The sequence below is a fragment of the Microcaecilia unicolor genome, chromosome 14, assembly GCF_901765095.1.
Source record: "Microcaecilia unicolor chromosome 14, aMicUni1.1, whole genome shotgun sequence".
NCBI lineage: Eukaryota > Metazoa > Chordata > Amphibia > Gymnophiona > Siphonopidae > Microcaecilia > Microcaecilia unicolor.
In genome coordinates this window covers 30,514,062-30,540,881 of record NC_044044.1, presented here as the reverse complement: position 1 = coordinate 30,540,881, position 26,820 = coordinate 30,514,062, and the positions used below count along the sequence as shown (strand labels likewise).

The window sequence follows — 26,820 nt, the reverse complement described above, 5'->3', positions numbered from 1 at the left end:
GCTGTCCTCATAGCTCCATAGTCTTGTTCCCTATGCAGATTTCATGAATATCCTGGAGGACCGAGAAAATGGCTGCTTTACCCATGCGTTACTAAAGATTGCCCTCACTGGAGGCAGCTATAGATTCTGAAAGTTTCCTGAACACCCCATGTCTATCATTAGACTTCTGTGCTCCCAGAGTAGCAGCTCCCATTTGCTTCTGACCAGGCCGGGACCAGAACCACTTTTCTGCAGCTGCCGCCCACTGAGAAAAATGCACCTGACTTCCTTCCCCTTCCCCCGACTTTACTGAAAATGGCAGCTTTAATTATCACATATGGGGAAGGAGGGGGATCTGGCTGGGCATTAATTAGACACATTAAGCATGACAGTGGTAATGAAGGAGGTATATGCAAGGAGCTGTCACTTCTGAACCTCAAAGTATTATAAGTTGCTGTCTTCTGCCTTTGTTACTCCATCTCCTTTCTCATCCTCACGTCCCCCTTTCTGTTCTTTCTTCCACATTCCTTTTGTGTCTTTTTCTCCTCTCTTTTCCTCCTGCTATCATTTCTTTTTCATTGTCTTTTGTCATTCTCTTTTACATCATCAGTGCATTTTTCCTGCATTCCTCTTTTCCCTTCAATCTTTCTGACATTGCCTCCCATTAATCATCTCTCCTTTTTTCCCCCTGCCCCCTCCCCAATATCTTTTTCTGTCTTACTGTGGAAATAAAGATGAACAAAGAAAAAATAATAAAATGTGACACCTATTTATTGAGCTTGCTTAACACTTTTCTTGTCTCTCTTCTCAGTATTTTTCTCTTTCTTGGTCCATTCTCTGTTCTCTCCTTCCTTCTGGCTTTCTTTCTCCCATATTCATTCTCCCCCTCCCTCTTTTTTTCCTGCTGCTTAAGCAAGTCTCTCTCTCTCTCTCTCTCTCTCTCTCTCTCTCTCTCTCTCTCCCTCTCTCTCTCTCTCTCGCTCTCTCCTTGTGCATATGTGTCTTTTTCTCCCTTTCCCACTCTATCCCCCCCCCCTTTCATTTTTCTATAGGCAGCTTTCCTCCCATCCCCCACAGTGCAGAAGGAGCACAGAGGGGGAAATTTTCCTTCATGCCTTCAAATGTATACTCCCAGTTCTGCCACCAAATAATCACCATGTCTTTTTCCAACATTGTTTCCTCTCTTATTTCTGTTTCCACATGTCATGGAGAATAATTTTCATCTAATCCTGAAAAGGAAGGTTACTCATCCCTCTGGAAAAGTTCCCAAAAATCAGAATTCTTTTTACATAATCTGCATGTTATGAATTATAATGATAGCATGCAGAAGTGAAATGAAAACCTGGAAAAGTTTTTTTCTCTTTCTCTCCATGAGCCGTCTTCACAAAGGACTTTTTTTCCTATTATCTGCCAGTGGAAAAAGAAATCTTTGTTTAAAAACATTCCGTGCCTCCTTTTGTCTTACCTGCCCTTCTCCCTTTCTCTAACAGTCTCTACCAGATTCTCTCTATCCCTCTCTCCCACTTCTCCTTTCTGTCCAGTTTTTCATTGCCTAGTTCTCTTTTTGTTCTCTCTCTCTTTAAACACACGTTCCTGGATGAGCTATGCAGTGCTGGTGAAAGCCGTTATATGTCCATACTAGTGCAAATGGAGCTAATATCAGTTAATCGCAAGAGCAGATTTATTTAGTGGGATTTATTAACCGCCTTTATGAAGAGATTCACCCAAGGCGGTGTAGAGCAGGTACAGATTAACATCAAACTCACAATTTTGTTAACAGCATAACAATAGTAAAATGTACAAGATAAACATAAATACAATGAAAGAGGAAAACTTGAAAACAACAAACTGAAACCTAATAATAGGAGTACCCATGAAATATACACATTCAACAACACTGAAATACAAATAACAAAGATATAATATAATGTCAGCATAATAGTGATGGAATATCTATTAATTATACAATTAGAACATCCAGATAACATTGCTATGATACTAATGCTTTTCTACAATACAGCTTGCCATATAGATGGAGACAAGATGGGTGGTACAGAGTCAGTTGGGATAAATAAATGGGTGGCTAAACTAAAGGCAAGTTCTTTGTACAGTTAATCAAGATATAATAAGAAACTGGTCTAAGTACATTGTGTGTAGCAAGCTAGTCCAGCTGCAAAATGGGTGTATAAAGAGTGTAATCAATGCCCTGATGTGTCACTGACTCTCTGCATGGACTTAACCAATTTATTGAGGCAGGAACTTTCCCAGGACCAGTGTCAATGAATTGGTCAGTCTATAAGGTGTCACTTTCCCTGTCAATTTGTTACACCAGACTAGCAAGGCTCCCACTTTTAGAATTTTTGACTCTCGGTATGTAACCCTGAGGGAGTCATTTTTTTGTGTGTGTGGGGGGGAGTCTATAAATCAAGCTCAATAATGGGCACCAAAAAAAGATCAGCGCTGAGTGCGATTCTGTAAAAAGCATGAGCCCTTTAAAGAATCACGCTTAGTAACGATTCCCATGCTCAAACTATGGGTGCCAGACGTACACCCACTGAAACCTGCTGGAAATGCATGCTGAGGCAGTTATTCTGTAACAGCACACGTAACTTTTTGGAATGCCTCTCCCATGGCCACACCCCCTTTCAGATATGTGCTGGTAGTTAGGTCCATGCTCAAGCCCCTCCCATGGCCACACCCCCTTTCAGATATGTGCTGGGTTAGGTCCATGGCCACACCCCCTTTTCAGATATGTGCTGGTAGTTAGGTCCATGCTCAAGCCCCTCCCATGGCCACACCCCCTTTTCAGATGTGCTGGTAGTTAGGTCCATGGCCACACCCCCTTTTCAGATATGTGCTGGTAGTTAGGTCCATGCTCATGCCCCTCCCATGGCCACACCCCCTTTTCAGATATGTGCTGGTAGGTCCATGCTCATGCCCCTCCCATGGTCACACCCCTTTTCAGATATGTGCTGGTAGTTAGCACCCAATTATTGATGTTTCTGAGCTCATTATTCAATTAACGTGCACGCGCATCTTGGAACTGTGCCCAAATTTTGACATGCAAATCTGGGCACCCTAAAAAGAATCTGGAGTTGTTTATCTCCTCATGCTTCCTGGGAGTGACCCTGGAGGAGCAATGATCACTTTAAAGTATACAGGAGTCTTCCCCCACATTCCTGCCACTGGTGCAGCAGTGTCGCTGTTTCAGCCACACTGGGCAATTTATGTCCCCCCCCCCCCTCCCCGGGAATTCTGTAGAACTTGCCAGTCCTTTCGCAATTGGAACTCTGATCCACCCTTGATGGTAAGAACGTGGGAGGCAGATTTCCATGCACTTTAGAGGAACCATCATGAGGAAGTCACTTTATCTTCCTGGTGCTCCCATTTCTAATTCCTGGCTCCATCGTTCATTTAGGTTCAGTTAGGACAACAATTTCTACATGTATTGACAAAGCAATATATTAACAGTGTACATTCAGCTGCCTGCCTATTTGCAAGGAGAGTGTACCTTGTAGCTAAATTTTAAGAAGGAAGCCACCCAGGTAGCTTCTCTTTTTAAAAAAACCTGTTACAAAGGCCTGCGTAGCAATGACAGATATTATACACCTGCGATTTCGTAAGCCACCAGCTGGAGTAAATCCAAACACACATACATCTGAAAAATAACTGAACATGGATTCTTCTCCTCCCCCAACCTAGACCTTCCACGAGGAGCATCTCTCTATTTATCTTGGCTAAACATGGGTTGCCGGAGAACGTAGTGACAGCAGCTGGCCTTACGGAGTTTAAAAAGGGGGGGGGGGTTGGACAGATTCCTGAGGGAAGTCCATTGAACATTATTAAATTGGGGGGGGGTGGGGTTGCGGGTTCTTGAAGCCTGGATTGGCCGCTGTCGGAGACAGGATGCTGGGCTGATGGACCATTGGTCTTTTCCCAGTATGGCAGTGCTTATGTTCTTATTTTAAAGTTTGCTCAAGCCTGGGAGTTGACTTTGGGATGCTACTTTATCATTTAAACCACATGTCGTGCCAATGATTCACGTGATATTTTAAAGTTGCGCTTAGTTGCTAAGATACAAAGTTTCATTTCTGAACAGAACTTTCGTTCTGTTTTGCAGGCCTATGTATTGGCACATTTCGATTACTGTAATTCTCTTTTCTGTGCTTTGCAAGATGGTGCAGAATTTTGCTGCTCGGTTGTTGATGAGCACGAGTAGATTGGATCAAATTACTCCACAGTTACAGAAGTTGCATTGACTCCCTATTGTGTGGCATACAGAATTTAAGATTCTGGCGCTAGTATTTAGGACTCGCTATGATTTACTAAAGGCGTAGGAGCGTTTCTAAACTGGGACTAACAATATCAGACCCGCTCCTGAAAGGAAAAAAGATTCCACTCGACCGGACTCAATATCGTATATTGGATTAAACCTCATCCAGGAGTGGATCACTTAACTATATTACGCTAAGTGCCCAATTGATTATATTATATCATTTTATAAAATACAATACTCTTGAAGACATTATTACAGCATATAGATACCTTAACAAGAAAGTAAGAAGGGAGTTATACCTTCTTGATATATACAAAAAAAAATGTTCTCACGTGTGTATGAGGTTGGACGGAGCAAAGGATAAGATTGATTCAGACATTTTTACATATTGAATTAGTTTATTAATTATATTGTGAAGAGAGCACGGGTGTGTATTTTGTTCACATATAAACTAAAAATTGCGCAGAAGTTCCATGATCGAGAAGCTTGTCCACCCTTAGAGATATAAATCACTTTGGTGTAGTCTCGCTTGGGTGAGTTTATACTCTGAGAACTCTTCATTATCTATAAAAAAAAAATTTCTGTAATACTACTTGTTAAATACTTAAGTGTCTGATTAATCTCCTTTAACTCCTTCTGATTCTACTCTGGTTCTTTGATAGCTGATATTTAAAGCATCACATGATGAAACCCTGATGGAACAGGCTCAAAGATTACATTTGTATTGTCCAGTACGGTAACTTTGATCTCAGACCCAGGCTTTGTTGGCTGTCCCTTCGCTTCAGCAGGTTCGATTGCAGGCGAGGGGGGGGGGGGTTCTGTTGTTGGCCCCTGTCTATGGAATGCTCTTCGTTTTGTCTGTGCGTTGTTTCTTCTTTTGTGTTATTCAGAAAGCAACTGAAGGCTCTGTTGTTTTGCAAAGCTTTTGCTGGGTTTTAAGTAGAGGTGGGGGTTGTTTCAGGGTTTTTATTGTGAATGCTTGTGCTGTTGTTATTGTATGATATTAATTGATTTGTTTGTTTTATTGTAACCCGCTCAGAAGGCTGGATGAGCAGGTTATAAGTTTTGTTAAATAAATAAATAAAGTAGGGTGCAGCCTTGTTGTTGGCCTAACTTTATCTGGCTAAAGATCTGGTTAATGAACTGAATATTGCCCTAAGCAGATACCTCCAGGGTCTGTCCTCATTCTGCCCCTCCACTATCCAGAGTGAGCTGGGATTATCTTGCAATGATTTTCAGTGTCATTGTCTAGATGATACCACTGAAAATCATGGGATGGCCCTGGTCAGTGACGTTTGTCTGGGCAGTAGATGTTCCTACCTAGATTAGTGGTTTTTGAATATCGAGCTGTATATGTCGTCCAGTGACAGGATCCCACAGATTTTGCTGCTCCAGCTGCTGTTTCTCCTCTTTCCCCAGGATTAGACACAGGTTTTCTGCTCATTCTTTTGTGTGGTATTTGATTTTCTCTCTCAGCTCTTTGGGAAATGGGCATCTCTTCTCTTTTGGATTTGCTCGGTACAGGAGGAAACGTGTTACTGTTTTTATTTCTCTGGTGTTACACTGAGTATAAAGTCAGACTTCTGGGAGTTTCCAGATCAATTATTTATTTATTCCTTCCTTGAAAAGCAGAAAACAGTGCATTCAATTAAGTACGTAAAGAGTCCACAGTACACTAGCAGCAAATAAATGTTACTAGATATTCCATTAAACTCTTAACTCGAAATATTAAACCTATTCTCAGAGGGGAAGGATATATATTTATATATAATATTACTAGTTTAAATAACAAAACAAATGTATTCTCAACATTGACTGACTGATACAAAGACAGCTGAATGTTCTTCCCTTAAATGAATCAAAGATGAGGGGATTGGAAGTGTAGAGCAGGGGTCCTCAACCCAATCCTCAGGGCACACCAGTTAGGTTTTCAGGATATGCACAATGCATTTGAATGAGGTAAATGAGGAGTAGCCTAGTGGTTAGTGCAGCAGGCTTTGATCCTGGGGAACAATTCTCATTCATTCATGCAGCAGGGGGATATGCGTCAGCCACCTCTGGCTCGGGATCGGAGCTGGTAGCGCTCGCAGGTAAGGGTCACTGCCACGCGGTCCGCTGCTGGCCGTTGCACACGAACGTACACAGCTGGCCGTGGTGACCGGAAGAGGTCAGCCCGGCTCTCAGCATGGGCTTTTAAGCCCCTCTCTGGCTCCTCCCGTTGCCCAGCGGGGAGCCTCTGGCGATAGGGTCTGTCCCTTCCCTCGCCTCGCTCGCCCCCCGCTGGGGCTTGGTGCGCATGCCCGTCGGGGCACGGCGCCATATTATTTTTGGCTCCGTGCACCCTACGGGGCACTGCACCTTGCATTTCTCACTGCAGCTCCTTGTGACTCTAGACAAGTCACTTAACCCTCCATTGCCCCAGGTACAAATAAATACCTGTATATACTATGTAAATTGCTTTGAATGTAGTTGCAAAAACCATAGAAAGGCAGTATATCAAGTCCCATTCCATTTCCCTTCCATTACCAAGGAGACAGTGCATGGAAAGTTTTTCTCTTGCATATGCATTGCTGGATATCCTGAAAACCTGACTGGTTGAGTGTGCCCTGCGGACTGAATTGAGAACCCCTGGTGTAGGGGGCTATAACAGGATGCTAGGAGTTGCTCACATGCACCCAAGATGTGAACATGAATACTAAGGTGGGCCGGCATGTCTCCCCTCCATCCGATGGAGGGAGTGTGGCTTCATCTGAAAGGGGTTAAGCAGAGACAACTAAAAAGGTTTCATTGTCTTTATTGTTGTCCCATATTTCTCTTCAGCTAAATAAATCCATAACCAATTCTTTTATCAGCAATGGTATAAAAATAAAACATGAAGATGATCAGGAGAGCACTGAGACTGCTTAGCAAGGCATCCCTCACTCATTGTAAACCTTTACTCACATCTTCTTTTCAAAAACTGTTTTATTCTCATTCAGTGATCAAAATGTGTTCCTAATATGTCAGCCAGCAGTGCTGTAATTTTATTCTAGAAGGGCCCTCAAACCCCTCCTCAGCTCTGTCCGTCTCATATTTGTACATCTTGTTCTTATTATTAAAAGTCTTGTCATGTTTCTGCAGAAGAGTTGCACTGTGAAATTATTGCTCTGGACGCAGCTCTGCTGACTGACCTTCAACTTATCCAAGTCCTTCACCTCCTCCACAACATTTGAATTAGGCTGTAATTGATTTTCAGTGAGATCAAATCACTTGTTTATCTAGATTTCAGAATTCTGAGTGCCTTGTGCCTAAGGTCTTTAAAAATGCTTCATAACTTCTTAATGAGGCTCAGAAACAGGAGAACCATAACCGGGACAGAGAGATTCTCTCCAAAACATCTCGGCCCCCAGGCATAATTTACACTATCTATGTTCTGCATTTGAGGAAGGTCGATCTGTGGTTTGCGCGTATGGCTGTGAGAGTAGAGAGGGACTTCCCAAACCCTTTTATCAAACCATTCAGGAGAGCTAACACCTAATTCATGGACCACTTCTGGGTTAAGCAGGACTTGAACCCACAATCCCTAATCCCTCACTCCCTATTTAGGCTTGAACCCTCCTATTCCTAACCTCAGGAAATCCTGCTCCCTTCAGTAACCTACTGGAGCACCACCCCCTCACTTGCCCATCTTCAGGCTGGGGTCCCTTGCAACAGAGAACTGTTAACCCCTTACTAGGGAGCGCTTTTCTTCCCCCACTCCAGGCTTGGCTACAAGCTGATAGGGTTATGCCTTGCCCTGCCCTCAAATCTTAGAACCCTCTCCTAGAGCCTCACTGTAATCCTGGAATGCTGCTCTTTCCCTTTGGGTGCGTCTCTTCCTGTATTCAGAACTAAGGCGCTGAAGCACAAAAGCCACACACCCCCATTAAAAACCCGTTGCTTTTAGATCGCCAGTAAAAGTTAACGAGTTTGAAATGGCGAGCGATGCTGAAAGGAAATCTCATGCAAATCAGCTGCTCGCAATTAAAGCGAAGGGAATGCACCAGTGCATGCGTAGAATAACCACCTGCTAAACAGTGCATGCATAGGACAGTCACTCGATAAGCGTCGACGGTATGCACATGCCCAGAACAGCATGTACTATGGGCACACCTCCACAGCATTCCAATGCTACACACAGCTTTCATACATGTACATAAGCAATAAACCACCCAAGCCATGAAAGTTTCTTTTTTCTGGGTTACGTGCCAACTTTCACACCCCAGGGGGGTTTAATGTTTATATGTGCATGTGTGAAAGCTGTGTGTAACTTCTTTTCAAAAACTACGGGTGCCATGGGTGCACCTCCACAACATACTGGGTCAGACCAATGTGCTTTTCTTTGTTCCAAGACAACTTCTTCACGGTGCAGTTACGTGCGGGACACTCACACGTGCAAATACTATTTAAATATGACAGCAGACTGTTCTGCCAAAAGGCCACCATCATGGTATAACAGCTCCTGACCTCCTGTAAAAATGTCATCAAAGGTTAGCATTCCTCTCTGTGCATCACTCGTTGTAATCAGGGGCATATCTGAGGTTCGGCGGTAGGGGGGGGCAGGGGCTAGAGTGAGGGGGCACATTATAGCCCCCCCCGACCGCCGTCAACCCCCCGCTACCGCCGTCACCTACCCCGAGGTCCGCTTCCTCCTGCTTTTTAAAATATTGCTTCAGCTGGCGGGGGACCCCAACCCCCCGCCAGCCCAGCCACGATCTTTAACTTCTTCATCCTCGTCGTGCAGCGCGCTGTGAAAGCTGCATGCATCTTTAGTTCCAGTTGGATGGAGTCTGACGTCGCAGCACGTTGACATCAGACTCCATCCAACTGGAACTAAAGATGCATGCAGCTTTCACAGCGCGCTGCACGACGAGGATGAAAAAGTTAAAGATCGCGGCTGGGCTGGCGGGGGGGGTTGGGGTCCCCCGCCAGCTGAAGCAATATTTTAAAAAGCCGGAGGACGCGGACCTCGGGGTAGGTGACGGCGGTAGGGGGGTCTGGGGCAAAATCTGCGGGGGCCCAGGCCCCTGTGGCCCCACGCAGATACGCCCCTGGTTGTAATACATTTGCATACGATTCTGGTTGGCTGCTACCACGAAAGGTAAAAACCATGCAGGACCCCTTTGTGCATTACTCGCTGAATAATGTACGTGCTAAACTGGATTGAACCGGTCAAAATCAGGCGTTCCTAGCAAGGAAAGCTTTGTACTTAGGGGCCTAAAAGTCATCCTTTTAAATTCCCTCTCATTCCAGGAAAACAATACTAATTAGCCCAGCTGGAAGCCTGATGAGTCACCAGCTTCCCTCTGTCTCTTGAACACAGCTCTCCTGGCTTCAGAGCACATAGGCTTGTGGGAATTGTAGTCAAAGTGCATTTTCTTAATAAAGAGCTATCCTGGGTTGCCCTCTACTGGTCGAAATCCTAACGTACACTGTAAATTAAGGCATGGTCCCTCCAGTTTGTCCATACCCACTGCTCCATGCTGGTTACCATTCCTTGATGAGGTCACTAAGGTTCTCCCCCCCCCCCCCCCCCTAAGTTTTATAAAGGCATTTTTGCATATATACATGTGCAATGCCTCTTAATTTAATTTGGCTACTTACTGTTTGCTTTATCAACTAGTGTTCAAGGTGGATTTTACATCTTAGTAAAAATGAAATTAGCAAACGTACAGTCAAGACCCTTATTAAAAAATATATACTCCAAATCCAAGCACTTTTATTATTATTTGTTACATTTGTATCCCACATTTTCCCACCTATTTGCAGGCTCAATGTGGCTTACATAGTACCGGAGAGGAGTTTGCAGACTCCGGTGTAAACAAATACAGATTGATGTTGTGGTAAGAATAAAGTTCATGTGGTACAGCCACATAAGGGACTCGTACAATGGAAGGGGTGCGTTATATCCATTACATATTTTATTTTTGTTGAGTAGCAGAGATCAGTCATTTATGTGGGAATGGTAGGGTATGCCTTTTTGAACAGGTAAGTTTTTAGTGTTCTCCGGAAGTGTAGATGGTCATACGTGGTTTTCAAGGCTTTTGGTAATGCATTCCACAATTGCGTGCCCATGTAGGAAAAACTGGATGCGTAGTTTGATTTGCACTTGAGTCCTTTGCAACTTGGGTAGTGCAGGTTTAGGTACGTTCGTGTTGATTCGGATAAACAGATCACTTTTGTTGCAATGAATTTGATGCCTAAGTATAAAATCATCTCTCAGATACAAGTGTACAAGATGACCATAACCTACGTACCTGTTCTGGGGTGATGTCAGAATTTCTACAGGAGCAGTTTGTCTGTGCCTTTGTATGCCACTTTCCAAGCAACAGCTTCATTTTAGGCACAATTTCTGTAGGATTTGTGCTGCTGTTTTATAAAATAGGCTAGAAGGATGCACCTTCTTGTCCGTTCAGTCTAGGCTACCTGATATAAAATGATCCTCCTTGGATGTAATTCTTTACCAGGGCACCTAGAGGGCACCAATGTGATGCCTATTCTATGAAAGAAAATATACCCCTACTTTCAACACTAGCCTAATTTAGACACCCCAGCCATGCAAATCTCTCAGGAATATTCATTGTGGATATCCTGAAAACCTGACTGGGTGAGGTGCCTCCAGGCCCAGGTTTGGTAACCACTGCCATAACACATGCGTGGGATAAACATAAAGGAATCCTGTGCAGAGGGAAGGGATCCTCAGGAGCTTAGCCTAGAATGGGTGGCAGAGCTGGTGATTGGGAGGTGGGGCTACTGCTGGACAGACTTATACGGTCTGTGCTGGGGCTGGTGGTTGGGAGGCGGGACTAGTGCTGGGCAGACTTATACGGTCTGTGCCGGGGCTGGTGGTTGGGCGGCGGGGATAGTGCTGGGCAGACTTATACGGTCTGTGCCAGAGCCGGTGGTGGGAGGCAGGGATAGTGCTGGGCAGACTTATACGGTCTGTGCCAGAGCTGGTGGTGGGAGGCGGGACTGGTAGTTGGGAGGTGGGGATAGTGCTGGGCAGACTTATATGGTCTGTGCCAGAGCTGGTGGTTGGAAGGCGGGGTTGGTGGTTGGGAGGCGGGGATAGGGCTGGCCAGGCTTATACGGTCTGTGCACTGAAGAGGACAGTACAAATAAAAAAAATAGCACATATGAATTTATCTTCTTGGGCAGACTGGATGGACCGTGCAGGTCTTTTTCTGCCGTCATCTACTATGTTTACTATGTTTACATACTATCTAGATCGGAGGTGGGCAACCTCGGACCTAAGAGCCGCAACCCAGTCAGATTTTCAGGATTTCCTTAATGAATATGCATGAGATCTATTTCTATGCACTGTCTCCATTGTATGCAAATAGATCTCATGCATATTCAATGGGGAAATCCTGAAAACCCGACTTGGTTGCAGCCCTCAAGGGCCAAGGTTGTCCACCCTTGATCTAGGTCAATCTTTACATTTGGCCAGTCTCACAATACCATATACTCCATCTCAGGCCCTTGCACTTCCATCGATTGGTTCTCCTCAATCCCAGACAAGCCCACTACAAATGATCCAGACACTCTTGTGTTTTATTTTTTTTACATAGTAACATAACATAGTAGACGATGGCAGATAAAGACCTGTACAGTCCATCAAGTCTGCCCACCAAGTACATAAGTACATAAGTAATGCCATACTGGGAAAAGACCAAGGGTCCATCGAGCCCAGCATCCTGTCCACGACAGTGGCCAATCCAGGCCAAGGGCACCTGGCAAGCTTCCCAAACGTACAAACATTCTATACATGTTATTCCTGGAATTGTGGATTTTTCCAAGACCGTTTAGTAGTGGTTTATGGTCTTGTCCTTTAGGAAACCATCCAACCCGTTTTTAAACTCTGCCAAGCTAAACGCCTTCACCACTTTCTCTGGCAACGAATTCCAGAGTTTAATTACACGTTGGGTGAAGAAAACTTTTCTCCGATTTGTTTTAAATTTACTACAATGTAGTTTCATCACATGCCCCCTAGTCCTAGTATTTTTGGAAAGCGTGAACAGACGCTTCACATCCACCTGTTCCACACCACTCATTATTTTATATACCTCTATCATGTCTCCCCTCAGCCGTCTCTTCTCCAAGCTGAAAAGCCCTAGCCTCCTTAGTCTTTCTTCATAGGGAAGTCGTCCCATCCCCGCTATCATTTTAGTCGCCCTTCGCTGCACCTTTTCCAATTCTACTATATCTTTCTTGAGATGCGGCGACCAGAATTAAACACAATACTCAAGGTGCGGTCGCACTATGGAGTGATATAACGGCATTATAGCATCCTCACACCTGTTTTCCATACCTTTCCTAATAATACCCAACATTCTATTCGCTTTCCTAGCCGCAGCAGCACACTGAGCAGAAGGTTTCAGTGTATTATCGACAATGACACCCAGATCCCTTTCTTGGTCCGTAACTCCTAACGTGGAACCTTGCATGACGTAGCTATAATTCGGGTTCTTTTTTTCCCACATGCATCACCTTGCACTTGCTCATGGCACAAAAAGGTTGATGCATTCATAGGAAGGGATAGGGGAGATTGAAAGGGAATGCTGAGGCTGAAAGGGAGGATTTGGCAGAAAAGGGGAAGGTAGATGCACTCAGGGAAATGGGAGCCTGAGGGGAAAAGTTGATATAGTCGGAATGAGGATTAATTTGTGAGGGAGCAAGACTGAACGGAGAGGAGAGTTGACATACTCAGGATAAGGAAGAGAGGAAATTGATGGGGATGAAGGGTTGATAAATTCAAGTTGAAGGAAAAGGGAGGCTGATCAATGCAGTACCTGGGTATGAGTGACAGATGGCAGCATTGAACAGACGGAGAAGTTATGCTGTTTGTGTACAAATGGCCCTGGTTCACCCATGACCTGTGCAGCATCTCCAAGATTTTACCATAGGAATGAGGGACGGGGAGCAGCATCTGCTAACTCCACGCAGAGGAGTCACAGCTACATGGCCACGACTGTCTGCCCTGAGCCTCTGTGGTAACTTGCTCACTCCACTGTCCAATCTATCTCTTTGGCTACCTTAAGATCATCAGATACAGAGAACCAGGGCATTGTTGAGCAAACATTTATTTTAGGAGACCAGAATGCCACAAGACTTTATAGGGTGCCATGAGGATGGGGAAGGGAGATGTGAGCAATGAGAAGGGGGAAATGGCACGATGGCAGGAAAAGGTGGAGAGTTGGGGGAGAGACAGGAGTAAAAATTAAAGATAAAATGTTTAGGAGAGATGAGGAAAGGAGATGAAGAGCAGGTAGTTGCACCTGGGCTCCCATTCTCTGCAGTCTGTAGGAGTTACTGGTGTTCAGCGCTGCGTGCGTCTGGTAGCGCTATACAAATGCTAATAATAGTAATATTATATGTATATAAGATTGTTTGCTGTGCTGCTTCTCTCTCCTTTCTTGTCTGTTCTGTCAGTATTGGCTTCTGTTCTTGTTTTACATTGTTATATTTTTTTTATTGTAAAGCAGCTATAATTTTATTTGAGTGGTATATCAAATGTTAGCAAACTTGGAAGAGGGATGGAGGGGAGAGAGATGGGATGGGGGATGGGGATGAGGAGGAATTGAGGGAAGGGGATCATGGAGAGGGGAGGGGCACCGGATAATGTGCTCATCTCATTGCATTGTGTGAGCAGAGAAGCATTAGATGGATCCCTTTCCTCGTTGTACACTTTTGCTTTCTCTGATTCCAGACGTTTATTGCTGACAGTTAGCAACTTTCATTTTCACTGTTCACCATCTCCAACCATCTTTCTGCTTCTCTCTCCCTCCCAACCTCGCAAACACACAGATACACATTATTGATCACATGCATCCCATCCCTCTTTCATAATTTCTGTCTCCCAGACGTTGTTTTAGAGTTTTCCAGATGAAGGCTGGATGCAGGTTGAATTCCTCCCACTGTTTGCAGAACTGCCACCAGCTCTGTCTCCTCCGCATAGAAACGAGCGCAGGTATCAGATAGCACACAACACGCACCACGAGATACATGCCTCATGACCTGGGATGGGGTAAAAGTCCATCCCGTGGTGCCAACTCAAGTCCATGAGGGTTTTCCTAAGGTTACAAACAAACTCCAGGTCATGGGGGAAGGAGGGTTAAGATAGACCATGTTTTATTCGTACAACTTCATCTGTAATTTTATCCTCAGCCCCTGAGACAGTATCCCAGCTATTTAAAAAGAAATATTCTCTCCCAGTCCTCCTTCCTGGACATTCACATCCACCTCCAAATCCGTTCCCTTGTTCGTACTGAAATTTCCCAAGCAAGCTCCTGAAGAATTTGCAGCCTGGATGCTCAGTATTTCTGATCCAAGCATGAGATAAGTATATTGTGAAGTATAACTCCAGATTCACCCGAAAGGGTTTACCCCATTGCATGCAGGGACTTGTAGTCTTGCTTTTCTGAGTGAATGCAGTAGGGAAATTGGAACTACAAGGTCCCTGCATGCAGTGACTGTCAGGCAACTTGGAAGCCAGTTGGTTAGGAAGATTTGTTTAGAGATGTTTGAATTATGAATGTACCTGAAAAATGTGTGAACTAACAGCAGCCTGAGGATTGTCACTACTGTTCACCAGCTGCAAATTCAAATCATCGTTCTAGCCCCCGTAGGATGGTCTCTTAGATGGAAGACCAATCCCGCAGGTGCTGTGGCGGCCATGGCAAGGTCGACCATAATGAGTCTCTTCCAGTACAGTTGATCCTGAGCAGCTGAGGGAGAGCCAGTTTGTTTCTTCCTCGATGTGCCTGTTCTAGGTCTTTCTTGGAGCACTTTTCACAACATTCCAGTGCTGCGTGCTAATTCAACCTCTTTTCATGTCTTAGAGAAGTTGAAACCATAAGTGCAGGTGCAGTAGGTATAAAAACTAGGCTTGCCTCAGCCCGAGCCCCGCAGTGAACCACAGTTTGATGAAAGCTGTCATCTAAACTGGTAGATTCCCAGAATGCTTAAAAATAAGACCAGACTGGCACTGGTAAACTGGGCACCTCCCTCTATGCCCCCCACAGCAGGAGAATCAAATCAGATGACACCCCAGTGCTACCCCAGCCCCTTTAGTCTCAACTGAGGGAACTCGGCCTCACCCCTATGAGCAAGAAATGAATTAGGGGGCATATTATTTGTGTTAAGAGGTCAAAGCAATGTAGGGATTAAAGCATTCATGACTATTCGTTGTTTAAATCATTTATTTAAATACAAAAGAAAGATAAAAATAGTTTAAAGCCAATAGCTGGAAAGGTTCTATGGTCAGGGGTGGCCATCTTGATTCACAGTGTGTGACTCTCAACATCTGCTTAACCCTGCCCACCTGACCATCACCCTGCTCTTGGCGGGAGGAGATTGGCATCCATTTTGAATGAGACACATTTTCTCTCACACACGCACACAATATTAAATAGCACAGCAAAAGAAAAAAAACGGATTTATAAAAAATATATAGGAATCCATGACGTTAAATGTATAAAATTGTTTATATCTTTTTCCTACTAAGCTCAAACACAAGAGACTATGACAGGAGAAGCCTTAGTACTGCAGTAGCCTTAATCCTTGAACATGTTCAGTCTTTGTTGTTCTTTTTTTATCTGACACCTTCTTTTATGGTGTCTCACAGCAGAACTTAGGAATGTATTTGCTTTTTCACTTTTTTTTTTGTTACATTTGTACCCCGCACTTTCCCACTCATGGCAGGCTCAATGCGGCTTACATATTATATACAGGTACTTATTTGTACCTGGGGCAATGGAGGGTTAAGTGACTTGCCCAGAGTCACAAAGAGCTGCCTGTGCCTGAGGTGGGAATCAAACTCAGTTCCCCAGTTCCCCAGGACCAGAGTCCACCACCCTAACCACTAGGCCATTCCTCCACTCTACTTTTGTTTTTTATCTTTGAAAATTCAGCTTTTGTCTCAAGAGGGGTCACAAGAGGGGAAGTTGAGACTCCATTTCAGGATTTGTAGTGCTTCAGTTCTGCCCCTTCTCTTCTGTATATCAGTGGCTGCACCCAAAGGCTGGTTTCAGGTGTTCAATTTTCCCCTATGTAAGTGCTCTGAATCCCGCTAATCTTTTCCCAGTACCCCCCCCCCCCCCAAGCTAGTGCTGCTTTCAAAGAATATCACTAACTTCCCCCAGCACCTCCCATCTAGCACCACTGCCAAAGAATCCCTCCACCTCCTCCAGCTTCCCCCACCTAGTGCTGCTCCCATTGAATCCCTCTCATCTCCTCCAGTACTTCTACTCACTGATATGAGATCAGTACAGAAAATGGTAAGACAATTTCACCTCATCACCTGTTGGAAGGTAAAGCTGGTGCAAGGTACCTTAGATAAACCATCAACTTTGCTCTCTCCCACCCCCTTTAATTCATCCCTAGACTCTCTTTCCCTCAGATTTTGATAATTAAACTCAACAGTCATGGTTACCCCAACGTCAGTCTTCGCAGTACAATCCTGCACAATGCGAACATCATACTCCGTTTTGTGTGTGTTTACATAATCAGGAGAGTTAAGAGCTTAGTGCCAACAGCTGTTAAGTACATTTCTTTCAAGAACAGACTGCTTTCATAGCTAGCCATAGAGGTCTATAAAATAATGAGTGGAGTTGAACGGGTAGATGTGAAGCGTCTGTTCACGCTTTCCAAAAATACTAGGACTAGGGGGCATGCGATGAAGCTACAATGTAGTAAATTTAAAATGAATCGGAGAAACTTTTTCTTCACTCAACATGTAAACTCTGGAATTGGTTGCCAGAGAATGTGGTAAAGGCAGTTAGCTTAGCGGAGTTTTAAAAAGGTTTGGACGGCTTCCTAAAGGAAAAGTCCATAGGCCGTTATTAAATGGACTTGGGGAAAATCCACTATTTCTGGGATAAGCAGCATAAAATGTTTTCTACATTTTTGGGATCTTGCCGGGTATTTGTGACCTGGATTGGCCACTGTTGGAAACAGGATGCTGGGCTCGATGGACCTTTGGTCTTTCCCAGTATGGCAATACTTATGTACTTATGTACGAAAATTGCACCAAAAGGCCTTTGTTAGGTATAAGATATTTAGTGAAAAAAAAATACTCTTATGTTGACTAGAATTCTTGAAAATTAAAATGTTCATTTATCCTGAAAACAGCTTTTCAGGCTTAACTGGTTTTGAAACTAAGCTCATCAATTTCCAAAAGCCATTTTATTCAGGGAAATAGGTGATCTGAAAGCTGCCCATCCTCCCTGCAGATGAAAGCACACACTTTGCATTGGTCTGCTTTCCTTTGACTGCAGTTGCTCCTTCCACTCCCCAGAAGCTGCTGCCTTAGGCAACCACCTAGTAAACCTGGAAGGTTAAGCCGGCCCTTTTGGAAGGAATTGAGGTACCTACCCTTCACCTTGACAGGGTAGGGCAGGGATTAATTAAGGGTGTCATACCCCCCCCCCCCCTTTAATTTTCCACTGGGCCAGGTTGGTTGGAGGAGGGATGTTGTATTGAGAGAATATCAGGTATAACTTGATGTTAATTTCAGGTTTGTATTTGCAGGTAAAAGGAACAGGTGGTAGAACATTTTGGGCAAATGATAGGGCAAACCCCTAACAATGATATTAATTTTTCATTTACGAACAATCTTCACACCACACACACCTAATATTTCACACATGCACCACATTAAGAGAACTGAATTGTGTTACCTCACTGTCTTTGAATGATCTTGGGGGGAACTTAAGATAAGGAATCCTGAGTTTCTGCCCCCCCCCCCACCAGTAGCACTACCAGTGCTGGGATAAATGGCTGTTATCTGCTGATCCCCAGTATGCCACACCCATCTTGTGATGGCCCCTGACTTTGCCGTTGGAGAGAAGAAGATTTGCCCACCTTTGAAGATATTAAGCACAGACAACCATTCTTTCCCTGTGGTTCTCTGTTAGGTCTTCTTTTTGCATGACCTGGTGTACAAGGATGAAGAGATGGAGCCCTTTTAGTGAGAACCATCGCCTGCAAGGGACCTCTCTCTATAACAAACACTCCAGGAGACCAAATATTTGTATTATAGAGAGCCTTCATCAGACATTAACAAACACTCAACACTGTTATAAACAAGGCTGTGATGTACAGGAGGACAGGGGACACTTCTACCATACTAGAGCCTTGGATCTGCAATGCATCTTGGGAAGGGGGGGGTCACATATCAGGAAAATGTTGTGGGATGAAGAAGTTGATGCTGGGTTGCATTACAATCCCCTATGCATGACATACATCAGGGCACAAATCTTAACTGGGCAGGATGGATAGGCCAGTTAGGTCTTTATCTGTTGTCTGTCATTCACTATGTTACTAGGAAATGGATTGGCATTTGCATAGGGAAACACCCCCAGGAGACTTTTCATCACTTTTACATATGGGATCTGGGTGTTGTCCCCAGGAATCTGCATAGGGAATACAGCCCCCATCTTCGTCACTGTACCATTTTCGATAAGGGAAATGACCTTGGGACTGCAGAGAGACTACATTTTTGAAGACCCCTCCCCTGTCACTGTGTCACTTTCATATTCAGGAAACGGCTCTGGGACGTATCCCTTGGGGTATGCAGAGGAAATAGATCCCTGTGGACTGTTCCATACACTGTACCACTTTCATCTACAGGAAACAGGGTCTGGGGTCTAGCTCCTGGCTTCTGCATAGGCAGATCCCCTTCCCAGTCACAGCACCATCTCTTTATAGACAAGACCGGGCGGGAAAGTCTGTCCCCCAGGTTTACATATTGCAATATTATATTTGCATTTGATCTGGCAGTGAAATCATTACCACAGTACCTTGTGATATGAAGCAACTGGGGCTAGGGGATTCCCTCAGTAATGCACTGCTGCTTCTATCTCAGTTTTTTTGTATTCCCAAGAAATCTAAGTATGGGGTCTTTCATCCTCACCCTCCCTTGTGTCTCTGCCCCTCACTGGCCTTGGTGGAGAAAATGTCCGTCACTGGAAAAAGTGGGAGGGCGAGGAGAGTGGTGAGAGACCACAGTCTGCCCCTGTGAAACCACCAGCCAGCAGCCTCTCATAGCGCGCCTTGTAGGCATCGCGCTCCCGGGTCAACTGGGCAGCTTCCTGCTGCAGCTGTTCCAGCTGCCTAGTCAACCGGCTCTTCTCTGTCTCCAGCACATGGCGCTGCTGCACTCGCTTATGACGACAGGACTGCGCATAGCCTCGGTTCTTCAGCGTCCGTCGCTTTTGCTTCAGCCGCAAAACCTCCTCCTTGCTGATACCCCGCAGCTGACGGTTCAGCTCCCTCACCGACATGCTGACCAGCTGCTCATCTGAGAAGCGCTCCTCTGAGAACTGAGAGAGCAAGGGGAGGGAACAAAGGGTTAAAAGAGTCCCAGGGCATCCTTCCCACCATTCACCTCAGTTTTGCCTTGAGCACACCTGCCTATGGAGGTTCATGGGACCCCACACAATTCTGCTCCCTCCTCCCTCCACATACAACAGGATTTGTTCAGGACCAGATAAGTGGATTCATTAAATCTGTAATCTGTTCTGATCTGTGGCTATAATTAAAGCCCTAAGAGCCCAGATCAGTGACACATGGACAGAGAGAAGCTAAACTTGAGTTCTGTAAGGAGACTAAGCCTCCATTCACCCTCTGTCGCCCATGAGGGAGGCAAAGTAACTTCCCCACGGACACACAAAGAGAGTCAGTGGCAAAGCTGGGGATTAAAATTGAGGCGCAGGGAGATAAAATGTCTCCCCCAGGGTCACACACAGTTGGCGACAGAGTCAGGAATTAGCACTGAGGTAAAGGGAGATAAAGAGACGCCCCCAGGGTCACACACAGAGAGACGGTGACAGAGCTGGGGATTAGAACTGAGGCACAGGGAGACAATGACTCCCACAGGGTCACACACAGGACACAGAATCAGTGGTAGAGATGTGGATCAGAAATGAGACATAAAGATAAAAATGAGCCCCCCCCCCCCCCAAGTCACAGAGCTGAGGGGTGAAACTTATGGCCTTCTGGTTTCCACTTTACATACTGCTGAACCCACTTCTCACCTGGTGATGGCTTCTCAGTTCCTCCATGCTCAGTAGATATCCCTGGTGGGCATGATGATGGGACCCCCTGTACACCTCCAGGCCCTGGATCTGACTGTTGTGACCTACAGTGACCGTTGTGTTGGAGTTCAGAAATGCCTCCATGGCTTCCTCAGGCATCAGGCTTAGCCCCTCAGTCCCCATCTGCTGCTGGAGGGTGGCCAGCCAACAGAGGTCATCCAGGGTGGCTTTTTGGTCACTGCTGCTTCGGTCACTGAAGGTGGGAGAGGGAGGCACAGAGCTGCAGGGAGTGGAGCTGATGGAGGCACCCCCTCTTGTAGTGGGGCAGGGTGCCCCATCCAGGGGCTCCCGTTTCACCTCAAATTTCATGAGGTCAAAGTCATTAACATATTCCATGGCCAGTGGACTTGTGGGAAGGTCCAGTAGCTGCAGGGACATAGTGTCAGACGACCTGTGAACCAGAAAACAAAGTGTTACCAGTTTTTCATAGGGTTCCAAAAGGTGATCACTTACTGGTTATCATCCATTATTCCCTGAATGTACTACACAAGGATAATAGAGAACCTTTCTCTCAGTTCAAGATCAGCCCTTCCTATTAACCCCATCAGTAAAGGAACCACTTGCCTATATGGACTTATAGGAGGTGGTCCCTATAGCTGCCAGCCCCGTGCATGAACTGGCAGCTATAGAGACCTTTCCCATATAAGGAATAGTAACGGTTGAGACCAGACCATGGTGTACTATTTATACACTTTCTTCACAGGTTTAATCCTCCCGACCTTTTGTCCATTTGTAGGTACTGCGGTTCTAAAAAGGTCACCAAAATTTCAGCTCTAGGATGTTTGTGAATTAAATGCAGATTGCTTTTATATAATGCTAGCGTAAGTGGACATTTATGCGTCATGTAGGCATGGCTAGCGTAATCACGACTAAATGTTGCAGCTGCACACCCGTGACCTGCTCGTGCCTCTCCCCCTGTACATGCCCCCTTTGCCATTGCACGCATAACGGCAAATAGTGCTACTCAAAAGAGGGTATGGCCCTGGGAGGGGCTTGAGTGGGTCAGGGGTGTTCACTATAGATGCGAGCAGTTATTACACAATACCGGGGACCTGTGCTTAACTTGCGTGCCATGGTTTACACTGGGCTTCACTTGGTATAAATCCTTGCAGCCAAACTTTGGCGTGGAAATCGGGTCTAAGCGCTATTCTATTCAATCCGTTCATTCCTAAATACTCCATTATCCTGCCTGTAACAACCTCAAATATAAATCCACCTACGCTTCCTCCTTTTCCTTTATCAGCACCCAACTATGGAATGCATTGCCAAAAGCAGTCAAAACCACTCAAAACCATCTCAACTTTAGGAAATTACTCAAGACCAGCCTATTCCGGAAGGCCTACCCTCAGGAACCAACATAAAACATAAAACCTAAAATCCTTGAAAACAGCATATAAATGGATCATTTTGCACTATCTTACCTTTACCCTTTTCCCTTTATACCTTGTTCTTTCTATCCTCTCTGATTACCACAATCTATTGTATTTGTATAACTGCTGGACTGGCAATAGCCTTTTCGGTTTATTGTAAGCCACATTGAGTCTGCAAACATGTGGGAAAATGTGGGGTATAAATGTGATAAATAAATACTTCTGCTAATCTTTTCTAGAGCGCTACTAGACATATGCAGCGCTGTACACATTATATACACATTATGTACTGCGCAACTCGCAGCACCGTTTATAGAATAGCGCTATGTGTAGATTTTTTTCGATGCTGTTTTTTCAGCACCATTTACTGAATCTAGTCCCAAAGGGCCACATTTAGGTTTGTGCATTTCAGGGGCTTAGCCAGACTTCGGCGGAAGGGGGGTCCAGACCCCGAGGTGAGAGGGCACATTTTAGCCCCCCCCCCCCCCGGCGCTGCCAACTTTGCCCCCCCCTGCCGACAACCCTCTCGACCCCCCCTCCCGCCGCCAACCTGCCATCGCCTGCCTTTGCTGGCGGGAGGGACCCCAACCCCCGCTAGCCGAGGTCCTCTTCTTCCCGCAGAAGGCTTCCTTCTGTTTCAGGACTTGCTATTGACATTGCGTAAATGATGACGGCAGATAAAGACCTGTACGGTCCATCCAGTCTGCCCAACAAGATACACTGATTCCTAAGTGACCAGTACACTGTGCAGACCAACTGTGTACGAGGCTAATGCCCTACGCGAACTTTAACCTTACCAAGTTTTGATAATTAAACTCAACAACCATAAGACATAAGAATAGCTATACTAGGTCAGACCAATGGTCCATCTAGCTCAGTATCTTGTTTCCAGCAGTGGCCAATCCAGGTCACAAGTACCGAGCAGAAATCCAGTTAGTAGCACCATTCCATGCTACCAATCCTGGGGCGAGCAGTGGCTTCTCCCATGTCCATCTCAATGACAGACTATGGGACTTTTTCCTCCACCTTTTTTAAACCCAGATACGCTAACTGCTGTTACCACATCCTCTGGCAGCGAGTTCCAGAGCTTAACTATTCTTTGAATGAAAAAAAATATTTCCTGTTAATTGTTTTAAAATTATTTCCATGCAATTTCATGGAGTGTCCCCTGGTCTTTGTACTTTTTGAAAGACTGAAAAATCAGTTCACTTCTACCCATTCTACACCAGTCAGGATTTTATAGACCTCAATCATATACCCCCCCCCCCCCTCAGCCGTCTCTTTTCCAAGCTGAGGAGCCCTAACCTCTTTAGCCTTTCCTCATATGAGAGGAGTTCCATTCCCCTCTATCATTTTGGTCACTCTTTGAACCTTTTCTAATTCCGCTATATCGTTTAACTCCAGCCCTCCCTCAACAATCCTGTAAATGTTGCTTTGAATGCATGTATCTGCTCCCCTCCCTGCAGGTAAAAAGAAAGTGCCGATGGTTATTACAAATTAGTGAGGCTGTCAGGATCTATTGTTTTGCTTTGATTGCTGATGCCGCCCTCGGCGACCACCTAGTCTTGCCTACTGTTTCAGCCAGCCCTGATCATATTCCTGGATGCCTGTGATATCATCTATGAACCTTGCTATTATGGCTTTGTAAGGAGCCAGCCGGGGCAATAAATGTGGAAAAGAGGGTGGGGATGGGGGAAGCGGAGTGATACAGGGATTGCTGAGGGAAGGAATAGGCAGGAGAGGAAAAGTGGGGGTAATAACCAGAGAGACAGGAACTACTGAAGGGAGAGGGAAAGAGGGGCAGAAAGGGAAAATCAGGGGCAATAACCAGAGAGACATGGGCTGCTGCTGGGAGAGAGGAAGGAGAGGAAAAGCAGGAGCAATAAACCCACAGAGGACTTAAAAGCCTAGTTAATTTGTCCCTGGTAAGTGCACTTTAGTGAATCTAGAGAAGGAAAAGAGAAAAGTGTCAGCCAAGTTTAGGGAGCTGAGAAATCTTCCATAGGATGCCTCTGAGAAAAGGGACAGACAGCACAGACTGAGGCACCAACATTTTGAAAAGATTGGGGGGACTGGCAATCACAACACAAATGATCCCTCCCTGGGCAGAATATTGCTCAGTACCTGGTGACAGACACTGACAGAACCTGCTCCTACGGACAGAGTCACTGTGGTCTTTCTCATTTTAGAGTATGTACATTTTTCTCTTCTTGAATTTATAAGCACTTTCGCAACAGAAACTAGAAAGGTCGGCTCAGTATGAGAGAGAGAGAGAGAGAGATGAAGACCCCTGTCCTCTCTGTGATGGCACAACCACTTACCCTTGCATAAACTCTCCCTCTCTGGCTGGCTGGCTGTCCGTCTTCAGGGGTCAACTGCCCTCCTGGCCCCCCTCTGAAAGTGCCATGGGATCCTGGTTTTGAGAGACCCACCTGGGGGAGGGGGCTCCTGGCTGTCACAAGTGCACTAGCTCACTCCCTCTGAGGACAGAGGCTTGGCACTACAGGCCCTTAAATAGATGACACTAGGTATCACGTGTTTGTCAGTGCTCAGTGCCCCAGGGCAAGGAGGGGAGGGGTGAAGAGAGGGCTGATAGAGCAGTGAATGATTAAACCTGCACACAGAGGCAGTGAATGATTAAACCTGGAGTCACAGTCACTTCAGCCCAGCACTGTCCAGGTCCCTCCTCTTACTCACTGTATAGAAGCCTGTCCCCATCCCCCCCCCCCCCCCCCCCCACTTCATACACAGATCTAAACCTAAAGTTGTATTCTGCCTGGCTTTCTATCCAGATTCACATCCAGGACATTATAATTTCTACAAGTGTTGGCAAAGTAATATGAGAAGCAATAAAAGAGGGCAATTATAAAATAAAGAAGTGCGGCCATCTCTGGGAAAAGGTGACTAAAGTCTCGAGAAGCAAAAAAATAAATGAGGTTTTAAAGATTTCTGTCGGAGTAAACAATTTGTAACACAACAGCCCAACCCCATTCTTTTATGTGGAAAAATAAAAAAAGTTACAGACATTCAAACAGACTCTTAAGGACCCACGACGTGAACAATTGGCCATACTTAACATTTTGGATCTGAGACTTTAGTCACAAATAGCAAACTCAGGAGCTTGATACTCAGAACCTAACACTGGCATTTAGAGCTGATTAGCGCAGGACTAGCGCCAGCTTTCATCTGCGCAGAATGATCAGTGGGCTTCAGGCCAGCAAAATCCAGGGGATCTGAACCCAAGTTAGAAGCAGAAATGCATTTCCTCCTGTACTGTGCAAATCCCAAGAGGCCAAGCAATGCCCAGACCACACCCCCTCGCCATATGCACATAGTAACATAGTAGATGACGGCAGAGAAAGACCTGTACAGTCCACCCAGTCTGCCCAACAAGATAAACTCATATGTGCTACTTTATGTGTATACCTGACCTTGATTTGTATCTGCCATTTTCAGGGCACAGACCTTAGAAGTCTGCCCAGCACTAGCCCCGCCTCCCACCGTCGGCTCTGCCACCCAATCTCCGCTAAGCTTCTGAGGATCCATTCCTTCTGAACAGGATTCCTTTATGTTTATCCCACATGCATTTTTAAATTCCATTTTTTGAGTTTTATATTTTGACTTATATATCCCTGGCTTTTTAAAATCAGGATTTCTAGATGTGCATGCAGTACAAATATTTACATGCCAGTCTATAGACATCTAAAATTCAAATAGCGCTTCTTAAACAAGCACCATGTCTTTACAGCCAGCTGTATCCTTTATAGGAATTTCTTGTCTCTCACATTTCTCACTCCGACAACTCACCCAACCCAATTCCTGCTCAATGTGTGAACATCTTACTCTATTACAGAAAACTAATTGCAAGAGTCTTTACTTAAAGGCTAACTGCTCTCCTGAACCCTGTTGGGGAGGGACAGAAATACAGGGCTAGATTCAATAAAAGGCACTCAAAGGTAGGTGTCGTGGTCCTTGCTAAGCTAGTATTCTGTAGAGGACGCTTTGCACATGGCGTCTTTTATGGGATGCTGGCTTAGCGCACTTTTCAACATCTAACTTTGGGCACAAGCGTTTATGCCTGCCAAAGGTTGGCGCCCAACTGATGTCAGATGTACAAATGCAAGTATTGCATAAAATGACGTCTAATTTTTGGGAACACCCTGACCTACCCATGCCCCTCCCAGCTATGAAATTTAGGCACGCATGTTACAGGACATAGGGCAGATCCAACATTAACTCCTGATTACGGCCAATTAAATGCTTGTAACTCCAATAATTGATTGTTTGCACCTCATTGACTACAAAGAAACCGGGAGACAGTGTATAAGAGCCAGTTCCTCTCTTCCCTTCCTTCATGGTGGGACCCCACACGCACATCACACGTGAGGCAGTGTGTTTGCAAACTTCTCACAGACTCCTCAGCTCCTCCCGGTTTCTAAAGACAAAGGGCCACAATTACGGAGCTTCTCCATCACCTCCTGAACAAAAAGTCACCCTTGCATGTGACATATTACAGGAGGATGCCGTCCACATCATTAAGCATTTGCTATGACTTGAAGCAGCAGTAGGTAGCAGTCAATGATGCCAGATATGGACCTGTATGGTCCATCTAGTCTACTCAATAACTTGGGTAGGGTTGTACCTGCCTCTCTGTGTAGGCTACACCCCTCTATGCCCTTAAGTGTGAAATCCATTTCAGGTTTTGCTTCAATTCCTTCCTTTTTCTCCATAGGGATCCTCTATATTGATCCCACATATTTTTTAATTCCATCACTGGTTCTGTCCCAACCAACTCCTTTAGGAGGGTAATCTAGGCATCAACCACCCTCTCCATTAAAAAAAATTTAAAAAACTATTTTCTGTGTTGGCATTACTGCACCAGCAGCTACTTGCATGGCTTTGTGAAAGGGATGGTTTTTTTTTTTTAAATTTATTTATTTATTTGTTGCATTTGTATCCCACATTTTCCCACCTATTTGTAGGCTCAATGTGGCTTACATAGTACAGTAGTGGCAGTCGCCAATACTGGCATGAACAAATACAAAGTAAGGTTAAGACAGAATAATGTTCAGGATTGATA

At 45.1% G+C, this 26,820-nt stretch overlaps 1 protein-coding gene across 1 annotated transcript; it reads right to left on the bottom strand.

Annotated features, from left to right (window-relative positions):
- Nucleotides 1-18,065: 18,065 nt before the first annotated feature.
- Nucleotides 18,066-24,234, bottom strand: NRL (neural retina leucine zipper). Its single transcript, XM_030187778.1, has 3 exons — nucleotides 24,062-24,234; nucleotides 20,311-20,761; nucleotides 18,066-19,596 (listed from the first exon to the last, which is right to left on the bottom strand). Exons 1-3 carry the CDS (start codon nucleotides 24,067-24,069, stop codon nucleotides 19,237-19,239), a joined length of 819 nt encoding a protein of 272 aa, XP_030043638.1. The 5' UTR covers nucleotides 24,070-24,234; the 3' UTR covers nucleotides 18,066-19,236.
- Nucleotides 24,235-26,820: the final 2,586 nt, after the last annotated feature.

Coding starts and splice junctions, on each gene's coding strand:
- NRL (XM_030187778.1), bottom strand. Junction 19,597..20,310: donor AACTGAGAAGCCATCACCAG/GTGAGAAGTGGG, acceptor TTGCTCTCTCAG/TTCTCAGAGGAGCGCTTCTC.